We start from the raw sequence: 24,577 nt of genomic DNA on the forward strand, positions 1-24,577 counted from the left end.
CTTGTATTACCTAGAAACATACTGTATAAATGTGACACCCACTACATTACATTACATTATAGGCATTTAGCAGACGCTCTTATCCAGAGCGACTTACACAACTTTTACACAGCATTTTTTACATTGTATCCATTTATACAGCTGGATATATACTGAAGCAGTGCAGGTTAAGTACCTTGCTCAAGGGTACAACGGCAGTGTCCTTACCCGGGAATCGAACCTGCGACCTTTCGGTTACAAGCCCAGTTCCTTACCCACTGTGCCACACTCCGTCCGTCCACTAAATGTATGTCACATTTTTGTGATTTAGTGAATGAATTTACTTTTATTTCCTTTAATATTGTTGTGTTTGATTTTAATCTGCCAATACTTTCAAATGAATGTTATTCTAGTTTTAACCACAGGAGGGAGCTGTAGGTCTGAATGACTGTCCCACTTTACCATGCTGTCCCGCATTACTTGAGTACTCCTATAGCAGCTGAATACTCCGACTGAGTGAAAGAGGGTGCCATCATGCTATGTTTATTTTCTATACACAAACGCACAATAAAATTTCCACAGATGTTAAGACTTATAACAATTCATAGAAACATCACTGGTGCAAGTAAAATAGTTTTTGACAGTCTCCTACTGAATTTACCAAAAAGTGTCCCACATTAGCTGAATCCACCCTACTGACTGACTAGTCGCGTTCCTTCAGCAAGTGCAAGAGCCTGAGCTGGCTTGCTGGGTAGCGCTATGTCCATGCGGATGTGACATTAATCATAGAGCGCGGTCGCCATTTTGAGTTGAGACTCAAATTGAATACTAGAGGAAGAGAGTCGTATTAGCTTGAAGATTATTTAAAGCAAAGACATTTTGAACATGTACAATACTACCACTTATTTTAGCGAAATCAATACGAAGATTGTTTACAAGAAAATTAACACGAGCTCGACGAGATTCATTACATAAACTTCTGAATTGGTTCAAAATTAGAAGCGGGTTTGAATGGACACATTTTCACTTGCTCTCCTCCAGAAGAGGGACTATCGGAGAGCCCAACACAGACTGGAAATTCTGCATGGAAAATGTTTACATTTGCATGACCAATTATGTATAAATTTATATTAATCAAATGAAAACTTAACTTGGCACAGTTGTAAACAAGACATTTATTACACTGGTCGCAGTTTTGGGTGAGAGTGGCTGGCTAGTTAGCTAGCAAGCTAGTTCTCTCACCTCGCCTCCTGTCCCATTTTCGTGGGGGGGGGAGCGCAAGACTGGTTTGCTTAACGGGCTTCCCTTTTGGAGTCCTTTTTATCCCTCAAAGTCAGCGGCTAATACCCCATCAAGTAGCCGAGATTGGGCGAATAGCGAGCAAATACGTCCGCGTTTCTTTGCCTGCTCCCCCACCGATCTCCCTTCCACAACCCCCAGCACTGAGAGCTGGAAAGGTCGAGGTTGCTGCAGAACAGGCCCAACCGCCAGGGCTCGACCTGTCTTCCCCTCCACCTCCCCAAATACACCTTTCTCGGACCGGGTTCCTTTCTGACCTAGCATCAGGAAAGGGCGAGGGGAACGAAGACGACAGGCATCACACCACAACAATCGTCAAAATGAACCACAACCACACTCAGCAACAGCAGCAAAAAACCGGCGAGCAACAGCTTAGCGAGCCCGAGGATATGGAGATGGAAGGTAAAGTTATGGAAGGCCTCGTGTAAAATGGATACAAGTCTAGCTTGCCGTTAATCAGACGCCCTAACTGTTTTTTATTTCATTTTATTTTTTTAGCTCATCACGAAGACCAAAACTATAGCTAATCGATGGCTGGTCATATCAATTTAAATTATAGTTGTGGCTAGCTATCAAAGTTGCATACATTGATGTTGCCCAATGAACGATCTGACGTATCCAATGATTCATTTTTGTATCTAGTTAGGGAGAGATGGCTAGCAACGCAGCATTTGATTTGTTTGTCGTTTGCTAATTTCGTAGGTTAGACTAGCTACGACAGGCTCGGCTACTGAATGCGTATGTTAGGTAACCGTTAGCAGGAAATATTTTTCTACCATCAGTTGCTAACATGCGGAATAGCTACTTCCCTAGCTCAGACTCAGCGACACTTTGCGTCCTGACAGTAGACAATAAGCTAACAATAAAAAAGATAGTTTGTCTCGATTCCACGCAGAACATAGACTATACAGAATTTACTAACTTAACTAACAATGTAGACTAGCTAGTCTAACGCTACGGTAATGTTTGTCCTCAGCGTTAGCTAGCTAACCGTACCCTTTCCCTAATAAATTAGTTTAGTAAATTGGGAAATTAGTTCGATTGTCAGGAAGTGTTGATTATCAAAAAGTAAATTGCTTGCAATGATAAGTTTATAACAATTTGTAACAATCCCTTCAAGGTTGCAGTTTGATTGTCAAGAAGTTAAATTGTTGGAAATTCGTAGTTTAGCTCAGAATTGGCAGCATAGCTTTCAAGTTAGCTGTCAACAACACTTGGTTGTCCAGACTCCGTAAATGGAAAACACGCGGCTAATCATTTTGAATATTTCTAAGGTGTAACGCTATTATTTTATTTTTTAAGATTTGTGTTAAATCCCCCAGGCACATGAACTGCCTTACTCATATGCTTCGTGCCAACTGTAGGCTACATTGATGGGATTTGGTTTATACGAAGAATCACAGAATACGCCAGGGACTCGTCATGTAAACGAATGCAGCATACGGAAATTATGAATTTTTAAGTTTGTAAGGACACACTGGATGAATGGTTAAAAAAATAAATAAATAAAATCAGTATCAGTCCCAAAATTTGACAAGGTATTCCCTAGCTTAGGCTCTGATTAATCTTGGAATAGAAAGATGTTGCATGCCTGATCTGATGGTCGCACTATAGAGCACTGGGTTTTGTGAACAGAGCTAAATACATAGACAAACTTTTTTATTTTTTTTAAACTGACCACACCTGACCCCACCCCATATTTATCATCATAAATTCTTGGGGACCCGGCAGGCTCTGGCTGACTGAGAACTGTAATACTCACACAAAGGTGGCAAGTTTAAACACGATTTGGCATACACAAGAGTGTAGGAGGGCTGCTGAAATTTGACTGGCACATAGCGGTCATGTTTTCATCTATCAACCTGACGTTGCAGATTTTGGTACAACCTTAGGGTATCGACAGTCGATTAAAAGGATTGTGAGAAATTAGCATCCCTAATTACTATTACACTTTTTGTTTTCAGAGTGTAAATTAATGCCAAAATTTGTCCTAAACGTTGTTTGCCTACTCTGGATGGTGAAGACAGGGGCTTCTCTTTTCTGTCTTCTCGAATGCTCATTTTCTCTGGAATGACTCATGCTCAATTTGTCTCAACTCACTTGTATCATAAGGCATTGTATTCTGGTTTGTCTGTTCTGGTTAGTCTAGTGCTAATGGGTTGATGCGTGGAGCTTTTTAAAGAGATGAATGTGGTCATGCAGATTTGGTGTCAATGCCCATTAGTTTATTTAGTTACATTTAAGATACATTTAAACATAGATTATCAAACAAATATCCAATGCAGTGTATCACAGCATTTATAGCAGTGGTCTCCACTGTCCAACCCTGGTCCTGGAGAGCCACAGGATCTGCTGGTTTTTGTTTTCACCTTAAAATCAGCACCCAATTGAGACCCAAGACACCAGGTGAGTTGAGTTAACTGTGTAATCAACTGCTCTAATTGATTCATGAAGTGCAGAGTCACTATGAAAACCAGCAGACCTTGTAGCTCTCCAGGACCAGGGTTGGAGACCACTGATTTATATGATATTCTAATTTCTGATGCTTGTCCCTAGATGGGCTTTTCAAACACACACACATACAGCACAAAATCATATAACCATAAAATACATACAATAAACTACTAGAGCATTATTCTATACATTAAAATTGAGTAAACATATCATAAAATTTGATGAAAACCTAGCTATTCATATAGTATAGTCACAGAGTGTATAAAAAAAGTTATATATATGTACATCCTCTGTTTGTTTAAGGAATATGTCTACTTTGACCATTTAATTACAAAACATTATTCCTGTGAAATTATTGGAAAATGATTTTGTCTGCAGATATATTGCACACCTAAAAATGTTGTTAATCTGTTGCCTGTATAGAAGAAATAAACATATTTTAACAATAATGAAATAACACTTCCATACACCTTGCAACAGTATGGGTTTTTCACATGATATAGGTTTGTAACTTGAGTAAATTATTTTGTTGCAAGAATACAATGTGTGGGAGTGTAATTTGATTACTTCTAGAATCCTGGATCCATACAATTGCTTTTTCAGTTTAATGTATTGATCAACGAATGTACACATGAATTTCAAAACACCGGTGTTGTTTTTTTTTCATAGCTGGAGATGCAGACAACCCCCTGAGGATCTCCCAGAATCCTGTCATCAATGGGAATGTAGCCATGGCTGATGGACATAACACAGAGGAAGACATGGAGGATGGTAAGGTTTGAATTCTGCAATTGCAATTCATGTAGAACACTTCTGTGCTGTGTCCAGCTGCCAGAATCGTTCTTTGTGTGTCATGCTTCATTCTCCAGATAGAATTCTGATTGTGCCAGTGCCAATGGGCCAGGGAGTTTTGGGGTGATACTACTAACTTGGCTATTAGGGATTGGATTGACTAAAAGTGTAAACTAGGAGGGTTGTTACTAATTTTTGTATTGGGCAATGAAAGAATGGTCAGAAATGTAAAACAGTGAAAAAGAAAACAATAGTCCTATAAAAAGAGCATTGACCAAATAAAGCATTGCGTGTGGTTTATTACTTGAGATTGGATTTAATGGCCCTCTTTCATAGAAGATGTGTACAATTACATTTGATTCGTAAACTGTGTGTAAGAATTTTTTTAAGACCATTTCAGCATTCATATTTTTAGACATGGCTGTTTCCTTATGCTAATCACATGAAGAGGACTACACATAAAATTTACAAACCGTCAGCATTCATCATCTCATTCACCTGGGATATGCACAAAAACAAAGGTCTACACATGTCATAAATCAAATATTTTTAAGAACAAAAGTAAGATTGAGTTAAGAAAAGTTTTGTATGAGGCCCAGTGTCTTTAATGCATTTAAGTTACAGAAAATAGGGAGCAGACCAGCAAACCTTGTAATTTAGAGCTACCATTTTTATGTAGCAGCAAAAGAGCTGTGCTCAATCAAATCAAAGAATAAACAAATATTTTGAAATAATGGGATCATATTTTTTTTAACAGTTAACTGATAGGAGCTTATGTTCTCTTGCATTGTAACAGTTGGCTAGTTTGATGTAGATAAGTATTTCTGCTAGCTAACTGAATGCATTATAATGTAATTAACTGCATTCAATTGTTGGAAAGTTAGCAACTATTTAATGAACCGTCATTAGCTACTTCTAGCTTGCTGTCAGTGTCTGCTGTCAATAACACCATGCTAGCCAGCCTGTCTGCTGTATCTGGTCACAGCAGAGCTGGTGTTAGCAAGCTAGCAAACAAGCTATTTTGGATGAAATGTGATCATTCTTACTATCTGTTTAGCTAACCCAGTTAAAGCACAAGTAAACTGCAGCAGAGAAAAAATGTATGTACAATTGTCCCAAATTTCTCAGTCGGCTTTGTGAGCATATGCGCATGCACAGTTCACACAATAGACATTAATGTTTTGATCTAGGTTATACACTTGTGCGAGATGGTCTTGAGGTATAGGCTGGTATTAGCAGTTTTTCATGAATAGGTTTGTTGATGCAGTGGACCAATACTTCTGGTAAACGGATCAGCTGTGCAATTGTGTGAGCACAACAGAATTCAAAAGGATCATTTCTATTTGTGGAGACCTAACTCTTAATATCACTGGGGGGCTCTGAAAGACAAATTAATTCATTCTTCAAAACAAAAATGATTGGTCAGTGTGGTCACAGCAAAACCTCCAGAATTTACCAAACTATATTGACCTCTTGTTTTTTTTTCTTTTTCAGACACCAGTTGGCGATCAGAAGCTACTTTTCGCTTTGTAGTGGAGCAATTCAGCAGACTGAGCGAGTCTGTTCTTGGCCAACCTTGTTTTGTGAGGAACTTGCCCTGGAAGATCATGGTAATGCCTCGCTTCTACCCAGACAGGCCACACCAGAAGAGTGTGGGCTTCTTCCTTCAGTGCAATGCAGAGTCTGAATCCACGTAAGACAAACCTTTGTGTTGGTTTTGGAGGGCAAATCTGTCTCGCCAGTACTGTTTTTCTTAATAATTTTCCAAACAGTTGATTTTAGTAAGTCTAAGGTTTGACCTATGTTTCTGACTGTTTTGTTTTTATTTGTCAGCCTCATAATGGCTTCCTTGACTTTCATTGGCACAACTTTGGTTCTCTTGTTTACAGATGCCAAAAATGGACTCCAAACACAATCGAAAGCCTAGAATCAATACATACAGAAATCTCTCTTACACTTGGAATCTCACCTCACCCACCATCAATGTGTAGCACCCACTTGGGTAATGCACACCAACCATTTTGCACCAGAATGCTCCCCACGCATCGGTTAAGGTGGAGAGGGAGAGAACAATTTTTAGGCAATTAAATTGGGATAATTAGGCGGCAGGTTGAGAGTCAGTTTGGAAATTTTGCCTCTTTGTGATTAGTGTCATGGAGTTTTTAATGACCATAGTGAGTCAGGACCTTGGTTTAACGTCTCATCCGAAAGACACCATCTCCGACAATACAGTGTGCCTGTCACTGCACTGGGTCATTGAGGTTTATTTAAAGCTGAGAATCTGCTCTTTATCCACATGTGAATTGCTTGATTGCAAATCTAAAATTGTGAAATACAGGCTGAAGTTAATTTCAAACCCTGATATGCTTATATATTCTGCATCTAATGTGTGTTTATTTTACTTTCAGGTCATGGTCATGTCATGCCCAGGCAATGCTGAAAATCATAAACTTTAAAGATGATGAAAAATCTTTCAGTCGCAGGATCAGCCACCTTTTCTTTCACAAGGAAAATGACTGGGGCTTTTCCAACTTCATGTCTTGGAGTGTAAGTTTTGTTGCCATTTATGTATGTATTATACGTTTGCATAACAAGCATTAACACCTTCTAAGAGCAAGACTCAATGGAAGTTGATGTACTTCTTTTAAATTGGTCATGGGTTCTAAATTATGCCCGCAGAGTTGATACTATAGTGTAACCACACTTGATCATGAAATTGTACACACAGAAAGAAACTACGTTTACAATCCCAGTTTTTGCCTGCAGTGGTATTATTACATTGTAACACAAAAAATGATGTTGCCCAATTTCAGGATGTGACTGATCCAGAGAGGGGCTTTATTGAAGATGACAAAGTGTCCTTTGAAGTGTATGTACAGGCTGATGCACCACACGGAGTGGCGTGAGTATTCATTTCAGATTCTTTCACCTAAACCTCAGTCACTTTCCTAGCCTCACTCACTGACTTGCGTTTTCCTGTCAGCCATTCATTCATCAGGTGACGGCATGTGTTTAACTGTTTTGATTGATGCATTAAACACCCCCAGGGGCATGAAAGACCGTTACCTTTGATTTACTTGCCCTTTATTGTCCCAAGCACTCATCAGTTGAATTTCTTGTTGTATTGTTTGTGAAATGTCCAGAATGGCAAGACAGTGGCCAGTTCCAAAGTGTCCAGGTGCCTGTATTGACTGTTTTGAGTCAAAGCAGAAGCATTACAAAATGTTGCAAGTTAGTCAATATAGCAACCGTTATCACTTAATCAGCATACACTTCACTGTCATTGCATTCAAATTAGCCTACAACGCTGCTAGAATTCTACCAGTAGGTTCCGTGGTGAAAGGCTACATGTTTAACTACCAGCCTGGCATTCTGCAGTACACCAATGTCAAAAGCTGCTTGTCCGTACTTTTGTCACATTCGTCTTTTGATCTCAAATCCAAATGCATTATGCACCATATGTCTGACTGACTATTCTGATTGATTGACTTTATTGTACTATGGAGGATCATTTCCTCTTTGAGAACAGTTGATCCAAATCAGAATTATGATCTAATCATACTTTTTTTTCTTTGCAGGTGGGATTCAAAGAAACACACCGGCTATGTTGGGTTGAAGAACCAAGGAGCGACATGCTACATGAACAGTTTATTACAGACACTGTTCTTCACAAATCAGCTTCGGCGGGTCAGCGTGCATTGTATAGCCTGATAAAATGAGTTGATACATCTAGTATGAACGCTAGAGAATTGCCTTTCTAGTTGAAACCTTAGCATTAAATTGGCATTAAAACTTATTCCATGTGTAATTGTTGGTATTCTCCTGTGCTCTACTATCTTTAAAATTCATTTTGCAAATTCTTTTTAATAATATGGATTATTCTCCTGTTTCAGGCTGTGTATATGATGCCTACAGAAGGAGATGATTCCTCCAAAAGTGTGCCGCTTGCCCTACAGAGGGTTTTCTATGAGCTTCAACATAGTGATAAGCCCGTGGGAACAAAGAAGTTGACAAAGTCATTTGGGTAGGTATTACATTGTGTGTTTACTCATGAACTTTTTGTTGTATTTTCCTCAGGGCTGGGCAGTATGGCCAAAATGTCATATCATATACATGCTATTCCAAAATATCGTATCATATATGATATTCCAAAATATCATGTCATATATAGGATGTTTTTCATTTTATTAATGGCATTTGATTTTCCAATACCAATTACACAAGATGTAAACAAAATGAAAATATGATACGGTGTGAAATATTGAGTAACATTCAAAAATTGGATAATAAACATGAAGAATGCTACTTCAAGCTAGGGCTGGGTGATAATAATATTGACGATTATCAAAAGGATTAACAAAATGACAATCATTGCCATCCGGCAAGCGTATTGACTTTCTTTTGTCTTTTTACTTTAATTATACCTGATACGGTTGTAAACATCCAAACTTCAGAGGCCATGTAAAGTGGTTCTGCGGTTTTAAAGAAAACACTCCTGTCTATTGGGTGTTGATATGACATCCAGTCAGCATCAAAGCCTTGCAACTTCCATTCCATGCATGCCTTCTTCTGATCGGAAAATCACATACCGTTGTGTGAATTCATATCATTATACTGAAAAATAGGGTATACCACCCAGCCCTGATTTTTCTTTTTGTGTTTTTAGAGGATTTAACAATTGATTTTCCTTGAAGGTGGGAAACACTAGACAGTTTCATGCAGCACGATGTGCAGGAACTCTGTCGAGTGGTAAGTATTCCTTTTTTAATGTGTATTCGAAGTTCAGAGTTCTATAGTACTGATTGACATTGTATTGCAACTAAAAAAATGCATGTATTGCTTTTATTGTGTGTTGTGCTTAGGCAACAATGTTTCAAATGTACTACTTTCTGTATTTGTGCAGCATAATTGTAAATTTACTGTATGTGGCTGTCTGGCTAATGACCAATTTTCTAAACAAAATGTATATATTTTAGCTTCTCGACAATGTTGAGAACAAGATGAAAGGCACTTGTGTGGAAGGCACTATTCCTAAACTTTTCAGGGGAAAGATGGTGGTAAGCTCACGTTTGTGTAATCTATCTTTATCATAATTTTAAAATTTAATATGTTTATTTTTAAATAAATTTCTTAAATGCCATTTTATTGCAGTCCTATATCCAGTGTAAGCATGTGGACTACATATCTGAGCGAATAGAAGATTACTATGATATCCAGCTCAGTATAAAGGGAAAGAAAAAGAGTAAGTAAAAATGTTGCCTGTTCTGTTTCCAAATTGATGATACATTTTTCCCGGTGTTTGTTGACCTGCATAATCCTTTCTAAGGATTATAGCCCTGGTTTTTCCAACACAGTGTTTGTAATTTTTTTAAAAAGCTTCACAAATAAATTAGTTTGATTATGTTTGTATTTAAATAACAGAATCAATAATGAGGCAGAAATTGGTTTTGTGTAGTATGTTATTGGCAAAAACAGCTTTTTTTTTTTTTTTTTTTACTAATTTCATTTTTTTTTTTGAGAAATATTGTGACAAGGATACTGGCAGCCATGCAGTTTTGCAATCCATTTTTGATGTGAGTCTATTAGAATTAAAGGATCAAAAACTCCCTAGAAACAAAATAATTGCACTTTAATTTTAACTCAACACATTGACTCTACATGTTGAATAGAAATTGTTTATTCATGAAAACCTGTGTAAAAAAATTGCAACAAGTTGTATTTTCTCTTGAGTCTTTGAGTCCTTCAAAGATTACGTGACAGTGGAACAGCTGGATGGGGACAACAAATATGATGCTGGAGAGCATGGTCTGCAGGTGAGTTCTCACCCTACGTGGAGTGCAGATTTCAATAACATGAAAGCCGGAGTTTGTTTACAGAGGAATGGCTACAATTGAAGTAGTTGTATAGTGAGTTATTTACATTAGGAACATTTTGAAATTTCAACTGTTAAAATAAATAAATAAATTAATTAATTAATTAAATAAAATGTAAAATTTTGTGTTTTAACAGGAAGCTGAAAAAGGGGTGAAGTTCCTGACATTGCCTCCGGTTCTGCACTTGCAGCTCATGCGATTTATGTATGACCCCCAGACAGACCAAAACATAAAGATCAATGACAGGTAAACATTTCAGATTTTTAATAATTTATTTAAAACTTCACCATTCAGTATTGTTCATTATATTTTTAAGGATGAAATCTGAGATTGTTTCCGATTTGTTCATTGAGATGCATTTTAAACAGTAAGAATGCAAGCTAGTTAACACAATGTTAGAGCTCTACAAAAAAGCTTTGCATATTAATAGTGACATCATAGAGCAAACATTACAGCGAAGTAATAATGTTTTTGCTGGCTTGTTGCTTTCTTTCACAAGAATTAAACTGCTATTTTGTGCTATATTTGTGGATTTACCACAAGCAAATCAGGTTACTTTATCTAAGTTTTACATATGTAAATAATCACATTACTCAAAAAGTTATCATACAAGGTATTTGAACTGAGGTAAAAAGTGCATTTGAATTCATTACGGACTTTTAATTGGAAACTCAATTCAGTACAACTTAATTGGCTTTCATCTCTTTCAGATTTGAGTTCCCAGAACAGTTACCTCTCGATGAGTTTCTGCAGAAGCCAGATGTGAAGGACCCTGCCAATTACGTTCTCCACGCAGTGCTGGTTCACAGTGGGGATAACCATGGCGGGCACTATGTGGTCTATCTCAACCCCAGAGGAGAGGAAAAAGTGAGTTTCAAGGAGCCAATAGTGAGAAACCTTTCTTTTTGCCTTACATTTACCCAACATGTGCTGAGTGACTCTAATTGAGCAAATGTTTTAGTGGCATGTGCCTTGCATTAGTTATGTGGCGTTTAATGCATTATGTATTGCATTGTCATAAAACGTAAATGTTGTGTTGCTATGGGAAAGGTCTGCTTGTATTTATGTGGTAGATCCTCAGTTACTCTATAGAAATCCCAATAAATTCTTAGAACTTCAGAAATGTCCAAGAAGCTGATAGTGTTGACTTTCTCGCTGAACAAAGTATCCAAAACTCTGCTTAGGCTGCAGTTACTTTGCTGTTATTTATTTTGCCCACACTCCAGCTCTTTTCATTGTTCTCCATGGGTTTTCTGATCTGGTCTTAGTCTCACCCTACAGCTTGTAAACAATCGACTAAATCGGCTCTATATCGACTACATAAATATTATATTTCACATACATTAAAATTGTGATGCTTCTACCATGTTCTCACTGGCCACATCCCAGTGTTTTGGGTAAATACCACAGATCTACCTGAGCTTGAATCTATTCCAGTGGCCTAGGAGGTCACATGCCTTCCCTCTTCAATGCAGTAGTTGTTAAAATGATGCTCTAGTGTGTGTTTTAAATGCTTATTCAGTCTATTCTTATTCATAAAGTTATGATGTTGTTAGGAATTATGGGTGTCTGAGGCATTGCAACTCATGCTGAAAAAGGCATTGTTAAATGGTAGTGCTAATAATAACAATGGTGACATTGAAAATGGGTTTGATTATCATACATATGATCATAGCTGTGATGAAAATGAACAATGAAGTCCAACATTTTTTACCTCTCTTTTCAGTGGTGCAAATTTGATGACGATGTTGTGTCCAGATGTACGAAAGAAGAGGCGATTGAGCACAACTACGGAGGGCATGACGATGACTTATCTGTGCGTCACTGTACAAACGCATACATGTTGGTGTACATTAGAGAATCCAAACTCAGTAAGCAAATAAATATTATTTCACATTGCAGATCGTTTAAAATTGGTGAGCTAATTTTTTAAAGACCCTGTGCAATCACTTTTACTTAAAAAGCGCTGGTTAAGCCATGACAAAAAATACCTTACATATGTATAAACAGGAAAATAATACAATTTTTTAAAATGTAAAGTAAAATATTTATGATCAGTAGAGCTGGAGGACTGTGTTATGTGTTACTTCTGTAATAAGTATTTGCAAGTATACATGTGATAGACAACCTAATAAACAGAACCCCCCTACTGGACTTATTTAACAAAAAATGTTTGCATTTTGTACTGAAGAGTCTTACGAAGTGGGAAGTTAATACCAAGTTTTCTCTGAAGGTGAGGTGTTGCAGCCTGTTACAGACCTCGACATCCCTCAGCAGCTGGTAGAGCGACTCCAGGAAGAGAAGAGGGTGGAAGCCCAGAAGAGGAAGGAGCGGCAGGAGGCTCATCTGTACATGCAAGTGCAGGTACACAGACTACATTTACTCTTCAGACATGGTTCATTGTTGATATTTGCTTGATGCTTCTGAGTTCAAGATCTATAAGACGATGTGAACGAACTATATAACTATAAAAACCATAACCTGTGGGATATGAACTGCATTTAGGCCAATTGTTTTTCAAATGTAATGTTAGCGTGTACATTCACATTTAACAACTGATATGAAGGGCAATTAGCATCTTTTTAATTTCAAAACAATAAAAATAGGCAGGCAAATGCAGCATTTTTAGTTTACTGTTGTAATGCACAAGATGTCTAGCTGTTGATTTGTTCTCATTGGTAATTTAAATCAAAAGTTTGGATAAATAGCAATCTAACTATATTTTCTGAGCCTGGTGTGGTGTGGTTTATCTAGCTAGTTTGATAACAGCTAACAACAATAAAGGATTTTGGTTAATAGAATTTTGTTCACAAATGATGGAAGCAATCTCACAGAGAGATAAGTGAAGGTCAGTTTTAAGTAATACAGTCACGTCTTTGAAGGCTTGTTGTCAACTCACGGCTGCTGATACCTTGGCACACCTAGCCTATAGCACACATGCATGCCTTCTTCTAAATTTTCCCAGCAAAGGATTGTAATGTCCTACTTAAACACGAGTTCCATTTAATTTTAAACAAGTATCCACCTATGTATCAATGATTGATTTTGAAATTATTATGATAATGACAGTGCAGGGGTTGTCTTGCCTAAGTCATTAATTATTTGGTTGGTCTTAGGAGCATTGCTTATCAGACATAACATTATATTAATTGTACTCAGGTTTCTGCAGATAATAAAAATACAATATTAATTTCAATATATTCATTTCAAATACAGTATAACTTTTCCTTTAATATATTTGTAAAAATCATTTTCGTCTGATAATACCTGGACTCAGTTGTCCTAGCCCTGAAAGGATATATGGACCATTGCATGTTCATGCTAACATACAGTCTTTTAAAGTACCTTATTATCCATCCCTGATATTATTGGTGTTTTAATATCTCTTATTCTGTTGTGCATTGTTTTGTTTTAGATTGTAACAGAAGATCAGTTCTGTGGACATCAGGGCAATGACATGTATGACGAAGAAAAAGTTAAGTACACAGTGTTCAAATTCCTGAAGAACTCTACGCTTGCAGAGTTTGTCCAGAACCTCTCCCAGACAATGGTAAGCTTCATAGCTCATTCTAAATTTTCCAGTTTTACAGTATGAATTATTTATTATTTTTATTTTTTTTTAATTTGGAATAATCTGTCGCTATGTTCAAGTTGGATTTAAAAATGCATTTTGGCTTGTGATGATTTGCTGCAGGGCTTCCCTCAGGATCAGATACGGTTATGGCCAATGCAGGCAAGGAGTAATGGTACAAAGAGGCCAGCCATGTTGGATTATGACGCTGATTGCAGCAAGTCTGTAAGTATGTAACGTGTATTATTTGTCAGATGTCATCCTTTGTTTTGCGGTTTCATTGTGAAGATGTTTGAACTGATCTTTGTATAAGCTCCTCATGCATGTTGCACTAGCTTTCAGAAAGTTGCTGAAATGCTCAAAACTTGTTATTTGAAACTTCTGTAAAAATCATCAAGTGCAACTTCAATTCAGCTCAGGAACATTGTTGCTGTTTGTTGGCTGGTGATGCTGTATTTTGTGAAGCATTGTCAATCCATCTATTTCCCAACTGGTGGTACACTCAGAATATTAGAAATCTGTACATATTTTGAAAATCAATACATCTCTCATCTTAAAACTGAACTGCACAAATAATGCAGTAGTCTGCATTTTCATAAGTTAACATTTTGTGTTTTCATCTGTTTTCCATGAAAAACACAATCCTGCATTAATGCAACCTGTGTCATACCCAAGAGTTTCACTTACAAATGAATCATATCAAGGTTCTTCACAAACTTGGCTTGCTAGCCATGAAGGCCTTTGTTGTCATGTTTGTCCAATGCAGTGAACAATGTTAAGGAGTGTTAAGTGTGTCTCAAATGTTATTGTTCTTTTTTCCATATAGATGATTGACTTGAGTGACAATGAAAACCCATGGACAATATTTTTGGAAACGGTCGATCCAGAAATAGCGGCCACTGGTGTGGCTTTACCCAAGTTTGACAAAGACCGTGAGTGTCTGCAGATAGACCCAACTGTTAGTATCGCTGATGTTTACTGAAGAATGTGTATAATGAAGTGTGTTCTTGATATGAATTTGTATTGGTAGTGCTCTGTTAGCACTTAAATGCTACTTTTTTCAGTTATGATTGGCATGTATTGTACTGTAAATAATGTTGTCCACTGTATTTTGATCTCATTTTAACCACTGCAATAATGTAAGGAATTATTTTTTTATTTTAGATGATGTCATGTTGTTCTTGAAGATGTACGATCCAAAGTCTAGCAGCTTAAATTATTGCGGACATATCTACACTCCTATATCCTGTAAAATAAGTAAGTAAATAATTTTACTGTTATTTTAAAATGTATGTTACACTTTCACATTAAAATAATTTTCGGGGGCTGCTGGGTAGCTCGCTCGGTAAAATCTCCACTTGCGGCGTGTTAGTGAGTACCAGATAAAATCCGACCCGTGCCAGTGCCGACTGTGGCCGGCAGCCCCTTCGCATTCCTCAGGCATATGGGAGGGATACAGTTGGTAGGGATATAGTATCGTTCATTGCTTGAGTGACTCCTGTTGGCTGTCTGGGCATTCGTGGCCAGCTCTCTCTGAATGGGTCTCCTCCGGTCCTGCTCTGTGCACATGCGGCTTGTGGCTGCAGTGTGAAAAGAAGCAGCTGACTGGCAGGCACGTGTTTCAGAGGAGAGCCGCGGGTTGCTTTCACTCTCCCGAGCCGGGAGCAGGGGCCGTATATGAGCATGCTTGTACATAGTTCACAAATTGGACATTCCAAATTCTGGTGGGATTGGAGATGCCAAATATTTTCAAAAAAGAAGAAATAAAATTTAATTCCATTTATCTTTATATAGGAGACTTGCTGCCAGTCATGTGTGAAAGAGCAGGATACCAGCAAGGAACTAGCCTTATCCTCTATGAGGTAAGTTTTATTCAGGACTGCTGCAAAAGAATTGGTATTTTCTTTAAAATTAAAGTTGAATTTCCATACTGAAAGTGGGTATCATTGATCCTTGATATGTATGTGAAACAATACAATTACAATAAAAATCCAGATCTCGGAGCATATCTGGCTTTTCCGATCAAGTGATGTTTTCTCTTTTATTTAAAGGAAGTTAAACCAAACTTAACAGAGAGAATTCAAGACTATGATGTCTCCCTAGACAAAGCTCTCGATGAACTCATGGATGGGGATATAATAGTGTTTCAGAAGTAAGTTTTTCTAAAGCCGTTTATTTAAAAATATCTTTTTTCATTTTTATTTTTTAGTTTGAGTTCACACCGTTCCCATTCTTTCCATTGTGTCATGATAGGGATGACCCTGAAAATGACGCAAGTGAATTACCAACTGCAAAAGACTACTTCAGAGACCTGTACCACCGTGTTGATGTAATCTTCTGTGACAAAACAATCCTCAATGACCCAGGCTTTGTGGTGACACTCTCAAATAGAATGAACTACTTCCAGGTAATGTATTTATCATTTTTATAATTGTTTTTATAGTTGACATTGATCAACTTTTGGCTTGCCATACTTAGATACATTTCTCCCAGATGAGACGGATAAAATATGCAGCTTTTTGTCTTTTTTTTTGTGTCAGCCAGACCCATTGGAATATCAGCACCTACACAAATGATACAATTTGTACAAAATTTTTACTGGTGTAAGATGGTGCTTTTATCCTGAAGACACAGTTGGAGCGATAGCGTGTACATAGCATTCATGCTTTCAGGAACTTTATTATCATCATCTTTGATTTTAACTCCTTTGCACAAATGCCAAATCTGGCCAATCCTTGCCAATTTAGGGAGTGCCCCATTTAAAGCTTTATAACCCCAGGTGTGAGCATCACAGAGACCATTTACAAAACTAACATAGATTAGTTTATATACATAATTTATTTAGACATAAAGTTCCACAAATGCAATTATCTTGGCAAAAACAGTTGTTCTTTTTTAGTTTGTAATGAAATACTGAGAGATCCCATGTGATGTCTGAGATTTTAATGAAACACTTGTTTGGAATGGTTACAATGCCACATCAGAAGACTTTAAGTATTATGTTTCAAGCTTATGAAAAATAATTAGGCTGTAATTGGTGTGTGTTACAACCACAGTGAGCATAAGTAACAACATATGCATTTAGCGAAATAGAGGGATTATCATTATCCTCCATTGAATATAGTCCCAATGCTAATTAGTGCAATGTACTTACCCTGTAGCAGCTTGATGTTCTACATACCTTTTACTTTCAGTGATTTTCAGAACACTTGTATTTAGACTACTTAAATATTGATTGCTCATCCATGCAAAAATTATATTGTGGGAGTGTCATTTACCTTAGTAATTTCTCATGAAGCACCTGATATATTGCTTTGGTAATCCATGTGCATTTCTGATGCCAACGTGTTTCCTGCAGGTGGCTAAAACTGTTGCTCAGAGGTTAAACACTGACCCAATGTTGCTTCAGTTCTTCAAGTCCCAAGGGTATGTGTTCGCCAAGTACGAAAGACCACATACATATCTGGAGTCAGAAAAGAAACAAAATTTAAGTTTTGGAGTGGCTTAGTCAAAGTCCTGATTTGAACCCAATAAAGGTGCTGTGGCAGGACCTGAAACGAGCAATTCTTGCTTGAAAACCTACCAAATTGTCTGAATTAGCCACAGAAATGTGAAAGACTGATATTAAAGTATAGGAAGGGTTTTCTTGAAGTTTTTGGTGCTAAAGGTGGTGCAATCGGTTTTGAAGTTTAAGATTAAAGGAGTACCATGGTGATTTTCACACTTTCTCGATTTATGTACTATTTGCACAAGAGGCATTGAAGAAACACAATGAGTAAGGTATTAAATGTCCGTTCTGTATTTTTGGAGAAATATGCGTTTTAAATGTATCGTCCTATTTTCAACCGGTTGAGAAAGTTGTCAACTTGGTGCGTCACAAATACAGTAACCACTCCCCTTTCCACGCCCCATAAACCCATGGATAACTCGAGACCCATAGTTTGCGCCGCTGGCTTACAGGCAAGACAATGCAAATATTTGACTAACGTTAGGTTCACTTAAATTAGAGTGCCTTTTAAGGACTATTAGATTATCTGGTTATATTCATTTAGCTAGCTAGCTAACGTTAGCTAGCTAGGTAGTTTGCTTTCATAAGGCAATGTTATCGATAACGTTAGCTAGGTAGTTTGCTTTCATAAGGCAATGTTATCGATAACGTTAGCTAGCTAGTTTGCTTTTATGAGGACGTTATAGTTGTGCTTTTGTCTTAACTTGGCTAGCTAGATAGCAAAAATTATAACTGGATATAAGTCAACGTCCTTACCTTAGCTATCTATCGATACTTGATATACTACTAAATTAGCTAGCTTGTGATAATTCAGTCTCCCAAAAAGAGCGCGTATCATGGGGGTAGCTATGGTAACGGGGCACGGACAGTTCTCATTACCACGCCCAGACGGTTCGGGTGAACTTTTATAGTGGGAAATTTAGGCTTAGAAAAATACGTTTTAAAGTACATTGAAATGACTGAATAATAAAAAAATTATGCACATTTGTTTTGTTGTTGCCTAAAGACAACTGGGAAGTGTCACGTTCAAACACCATGTTACTCCTTGAATTACTTTCTCACATGGGTGTTTGATACCTTTTTTCATTAAATAAATGAAATAATAGTTGTTTTAAATGTGTTTTATGTTTACTCATTTTCCTTTTCTCTAATATTATATGTGCAAATAAGCAATAACAGTGGAAATTAGGAAGGTGGTAAAATACTTGTTCACAGCACTATCTTAATTGTGGAATTTCTTTGTAACATGATAGATACAGAGATGGACCTGGTAACCCTCTCCGGCACAATTATGAAGGCACTCTCAGAGACCTGCTGCAGTTCTTCAAGCCCAGGCAACCTAAGAAGCTGTTCTATCAGCAGGTTTGAAATCCAGCTAGAAATCCAGCTAGAAACTGCTAGAATCAACATGTCAATCAACAGTCAGACATGCTGCACATTTTTATCTAACTGGATTAAAGTTGTTGATGATTCATTTTGCACTTTCTCCTCAGTTGAAGATGAATATCACAGATTTTGAAAACCGAAGGAGTTTCAAGTCCATATGGCTGAACAGTCAGTTTCGGGAAGAGGTAAAAGAAAACACAATGTTGCATTATTCCATTGTTAATTTTTGAGCATTTTTAAATTACATGGTAATCAACAGCAATTCCAAGGATGTATTATCATTTGCAGTTGAGATATGATGACTTTGGATCTGGTACATGGATGCATGAGAATATATATATGTGGGATTTGTTTCATCACTTGTAGGAAATAACACTCTACCCTGACAAGCATGGCTGTGTCCAAGACCTGTTGGAAGAGTGTAAAAAAGCTGTTGAACTGTCTGAAAAAGGCTCAGAAAAGTTGAGGTAATGCAGTATTTACCACTAGAACAACACACCACTTAACACAGTTAACATGGTGTTTTCGCTGTTCATTGAATATTTACTGACAGTTCTCTGGCAACTTTAGCCATTCAAAATGAATGTTTTATTTTGTGGTGAAGTATTGAATGAATAAAGGAATGAATTAAGAAAATGATTGACCGAGGATGGTATATCCCCAACAATACTAAAAGTACTAAATGCTAAGGGTGGTGGTTATACACCTTTAACCCCTTCGGGCAGATGAGAAATCTGGCCAGTCCTCACCAATTTTGGGGGGTGTTTTGTTTATACCTTATAACTCCAGATGTGAGCACCACGGAGACTTGGAAAATGGCTTAAATTATGATTAGGTTTTGCAGATCAAAAGAGCATTGGTAGAAATCTGTTCACTTTACACTGAAATGTGGAAGTATTTATTCCTCAAAGAGGGGCATTACTGGATGGAGAATATCACTAGGACTCATGGAATTAGGGCACGTTTGAAACGACTACATGCAGTGAAGTACAGACACTAAATTGATTCCAGGAGCCATGTTTCTTTGTGTAGAAGGCAATGTTATCTGTTATTTTGCCATTCCTAATTGTTTTTATTTTTCCCTATAGGCTGCTCGAAATTGTAAGCTACAAAATAATTGGGGTCCACCAAGAAGATGAATTGTTAGAATGTTTATCTCCAGCTGCAAGTCGGACATTCAGAATAGAGGTTTGTCATCCAGCAGCTTGCAGATTATGTGGCTGGTTCAGTAAAAGCCAGTTGTGTCAAATGTTGGTTCACATAAACCACAATGAAATGTGAAAATGGATGTGATATTGAAAAATCTAATCTTTTTTTTTTTTTTTTTAACTTTTCTTTGTGATAGGAAATTCATCTGGACCAAGTAGATCTTGATAAGGAAAACGAAATGCTGATTCCTGTTGCACATTTCCACAAGGAAGTTTTTGGAACTTTTGGTATCCCGTTTTTACTGAAAATCCGTCAGGTACTTGTCCGTATGTAATCTGAGAGAGACCTGAGCACATTGATGATCCGCTGACAGGCTCTGACTCCATATTATCTGTTGTAGGGCGAGCCCTTCAGAGAGGTCATGAGGAGAATTCAGACCATGCTTGATGTTCAGGAGAAAGAGTTTGAAAAGGTGACAATTAATTGTCCAGCAATTCTTGTGTGACATTGTTGAGAACTCGAGTGTCAAGATTTACTGGAATTGTCATCATCCCGATCAACTTCTCCTCCCGTTTTTCTTTTAGTTTAAGTTTGCAATTGTGATGATGGGACGGCATCAGTACATCAACGAAGATGAATATGAAGTAAATCTGAAAGACTTTGAGTCTCAGCCAGGTATATTATTTTGTGAATTTCCTGATTTCAGTTTTTTTCATTTGTCATTGTATGAAAACAAAATTTCATATGGATACTGTCTAATATTGTAAGTGTGACATTTTTATAATTAATGTGGTTTTTAACTGTGGGGGAGGGGGTGCTAAATCAAATCTACTGTTTTCATGCAGTTGTATACTCTAGCAATATATCCAAGCATTCTGTGTAAAGCCATTTTGTAAAATGAAACTTATCATCCTCAGGGAATATGTCGCATCCTCGGCCGTGGTTAGGGCTTGACCATTTCAACAAGGCTCCAAAGAGAAGCCGCTACACATACCTGGAAAAAGCAATCAAGATTCACAACTGACAAGATTCACAACTTTGGCCTAACCTACCTGATTAAAGACTAACCAAACCCATTTTGTGCATCACATAACAGCTTGGGTACAAGTGTTCTCAGAAAGGATTTGCAGCAATGGGTTTTTTTCCCCTCAGTTGGCCTTCCGTGTCTTCTGACTGCCTTGGTTTAGAATAATGGATTGGATTTTATCACAGTGGTGTGGACAGTATGTACCTACACTACATGGCCAAAAGTATGTACGTATATTTGCTGCTATAACGACCTCCACTCTTCTGGGAATACTAGATGTTGGTGCATTGCTGCAGGAATTTGCTTCCATTCAGCCAGAAGAGCATTAGTGAGGTTGGGCACTGATTGGGCGATTAGGTCTGGCTCGCAGTTGGCTTTCCAATTGATCCCAAAGGTGTTGGATGGGATTGAGGTCAGGGCTCTGGGTAGACCAGTGAATTTATTCCACACCATTCTCGAAAGAAACCATTTCTATATGGACCTCGCTGTGTGCATTGTCATGCTGAAACAGGAAAGGACCTTCCCCAGACTGTTGAGGAAGCGCAGAATTGTCTAAAATGTGATTGTATGCTGTAGCATTAAGATTTGCCTTCACTGGAACTATGGGGCCTAGCCAAAACCATGAAAAACAGCACCAGACCAAGGAGTGTCTAGATCATTTTGGTCATACAGTGTATTTTTAATAGTTGATAATGACAAGAAAGCTGCTGCACAAGAACAAGGAAGCAATGGGGGAAAGAAAATTTGGCGTTTCTTCTACCCTTCGCAAAGTCTTAGGGAACAGGCTTGCTGGTTGCCTAATGTGGTTAATATTTCCTGACTTTAGCACAGGTAGTCAAAAAAAAAATAATTGGAGAATTTTTCAACAAATCTACAAAACAAATGGCAAGTTTTAAGTCTACTTCATTTTTGCACGTTCACACTTAAGATACTGTTTTGTTACTAAAAGGAGTCTTTGGTTTTGATTTGTTCTCCTCCCCTTATCCTCTTTGCCGTGGGTTTATGTTGGGATTATTTGATGGCTTTAATGACTTCTGAAGTGTTGCTGTGTCATAGCAAGCAGCTGCAAATGCATTTGACTGGTTTTGGATGTAGACTAATTGAAATGCAACCCTTTCGCACAGGAGTGCCCACTAGTGTATAGTAAGCTATTGACTTTGTAATATTTTAAAAAAGAATTGTTGGATACAAATCAATTCAGATGTCCATATTCATTGTATATTTTTGGTTCCTTCACAATTTCATTTCTCATTTTAAGCAATCACTACACTATGTCTAGCTTGAGTGCAGTACAAAGACGCCCTTGAATATCTGTCAGTTCCTTCTGTCCAATTTCCTCCATGTTGCAGCAGTGTACAACTTCCTGTATATTGCTTTTTTGCTGGAAAATGTATGTTGAATAAAGTTTTGTATAAATATGCGTCAGTGAAGTCAAAAATCCAAGTGAAGCTGAAAATGAGTCACATGGATCCATGCCCAAAGAAGCAGCTCACATCACATTTTAATATTTAATTGCACATAAAACCAATTGTTGTACACATTGAAAATCGAACAATTTCACCCCCCCATTTGCTATAATCTAGTTAATCTAATACCATGGCAATGAGGGAAACATGAAGGATGAGTTATACAGGGGTATTACAAACCTGCATGCGCAAGGGTAGAGGATACTGCGCTGCTTGATATTTGAATTTGCGGGTCTAAAAGTAGTGAATTCTGCAAAGGTGTAACCTTTTCTTTTTCACACCAAGTGCTTTGTGTAATGTCACATTGGTCAACAGCAGGATGACCTCTCAACATGAAGAATCCGATTACACCTTGGGCAGGAGTGGTAGACGTCTTTGAAGCGTTTGGCAAAGAACGGAATGAGGCAGCAGCCAAAAAACAATCTGGAAGACAAAGTTTTTCAACCTACAGTGTTGGTCTTCTAAAAACATTTGCCGAAGATGGCTGGTGAAAGAAATTACCTTCTTACCCGCAGAAAATGAAGACAAAGCACATTAGCCAAGCAAAAGCACCAGCTTTGTGGGTGACATTTGTCATGACCTGCTGTTGACAGGAAGTGCAGGTGGTCACCCCTGGGGATCGTCCCGGTACAGTCTCGTAGCTGACAAACTTGTACGTGGGTGGGGAGGACCTATAGACTAGTGGGAAAGGCATAGCATATAAATCAAGCTTGAGCTGGTAAACATATCCGTTTTTAAATCATTTCAGTATCCCAGTCTCAAGTTGTACCTACCATAGAAAATAATTTAAACCAAAAAGATGATTATATGCATTTGTTTAACATGCACACTGATATTAGCCCCTCAGAGGTTATATGTGCAAGCTGCCCTGTAGTTACTAGAAATGCATTTTCTTACATTAAAATTAAAACAAATTCAACTTTGTCCCTGTATCGTAAATACGGCTGGTCAGAAACATTTGTATGCAAAATATCCATCACTCATGGAAAAAAAGGCACATTTCACAGCATTTCATAGAAAATGATCAATTACACAGGAGACCGATTTGACAGGAAGAAGCCAATTTCACAGTGACTCAACTTTCACGACCGTGAATTTGGTAGGGCCCTACACATGATGGAAATGACAATACATTTTGTAAATCAGTTCAGAAATTAAGGGCTCACCAGGGACAGGTGCCTGAACTTTGAAAATATCTTCCTCTGTTGCAGATGTGGGTGGATTGAACACTGTGTGCAAATGATAAACTTTCACTTCTTCAACATCACCACCAACTAAAATGACAGTGAAAAGGTAGGTTTAGAAACATTCCAAAATAAAGCAGTTCCTCCCCACTGTTCTTCAAAGTCTCACATATTATTCAGATTCTTTAACCATACTGAAATACAGACTTCCATTCTCCACAATGCAGTCCACATAAAGCACCTGAGCTAATCTTATTAACACAGAGGCAAGAGGCAAAAATGATCTTACCTGTTTTAATATAAGGTGGACGGGATGTGGTTGCTGCTGTGGTCCCCTCAGTACTCATGTTCCTCTAAGATCATTGAATGTAAATTTTCAATTAACCAAAATATTTAATTTTTATCATGCCACCAATTGCAGTGGAGCAAAATGTGCATTTTTAAAAAGTCCATGTAACAGACTTTCGAATATGTGCTTAATAAGCAGACTCACAGCATTTTTGTTATAGGTTCAAAACAGTATACAGTGAAATGTTAGATGAAAACTACTTTTAAGATAAAACTTTTGACCCTAAAACTGACCTCTTAATTTCACTCACCTTTGGAAAGTCTTTAAACAGGGGTGTGTCTGATCGAGGAAGAAAAATGATTTGTCAGCTGCACATAGCTCCCAATAATTTGCTAAATTATTACCCTAACAATGAACCAGTTTGGGAAAGATAGATAGTCTTCACACAAAGATAATGTGGAGGTCCAGCATAATCATTAACAGCTGTGTGCCATTACTGAACAATTACTGGGATCCATGTATAGTTGACAAATCTGTCATCCTCCTGGCTCAGCCATGCCCTTTTAAATACTTACACAAGCAAACCGCAAAATGTTTCAC

The 24,577-nt window shown here is 37.6% G+C and overlaps 1 protein-coding gene across 2 annotated transcripts; it reads left to right on the forward strand.

The window, feature by feature from the left end:
• The first annotated feature begins 1,201 nt into the window (after positions 1-1,201).
• LOC118220914 (ubiquitin carboxyl-terminal hydrolase 7-like) lies at positions 1,202-22,458 on the forward strand. Of its 2 annotated transcripts, none has more exons than XM_035405370.1 (31): positions 1,202-1,680; positions 4,402-4,503; positions 6,019-6,217; positions 6,933-7,071; positions 7,338-7,426; positions 8,103-8,211; positions 8,418-8,548; positions 9,219-9,273; positions 9,501-9,581; positions 9,676-9,766; positions 10,255-10,337; positions 10,534-10,643; positions 11,108-11,285; positions 12,124-12,268; positions 12,631-12,761; positions 13,813-13,947; positions 14,092-14,193; positions 14,795-14,900; positions 15,133-15,225; positions 15,763-15,830; positions 16,020-16,120; positions 16,222-16,375; positions 17,327-17,394; positions 18,730-18,838; positions 18,970-19,047; positions 19,229-19,329; positions 19,951-20,050; positions 20,208-20,327; positions 20,412-20,483; positions 20,596-20,686; positions 20,929-22,458. In XM_035405370.1, the coding sequence occupies exons 1-31, from the start codon at positions 1,599-1,601 to the stop codon at positions 21,033-21,035; spliced, it is 3,330 nt and encodes a 1,109-aa protein (XP_035261261.1). In that variant the 5' UTR covers positions 1,202-1,598; the 3' UTR covers positions 21,036-22,458. The 2 variants fall into 2 exon arrangements, with proteins under 2 accessions (XP_035261261.1, XP_035261259.1); XM_035405368.1 differs by having other exon boundaries at positions 1,450-1,680; positions 11,108-11,264.
• Positions 22,459-24,577: the final 2,119 nt, after the last annotated feature.

Source organism: Anguilla anguilla, chromosome 2 (genome assembly GCF_013347855.1).
Source record: "Anguilla anguilla isolate fAngAng1 chromosome 2, fAngAng1.pri, whole genome shotgun sequence".
In the NCBI taxonomy this organism is placed as follows: domain Eukaryota; kingdom Metazoa; phylum Chordata; class Actinopteri; order Anguilliformes; family Anguillidae; genus Anguilla; species Anguilla anguilla.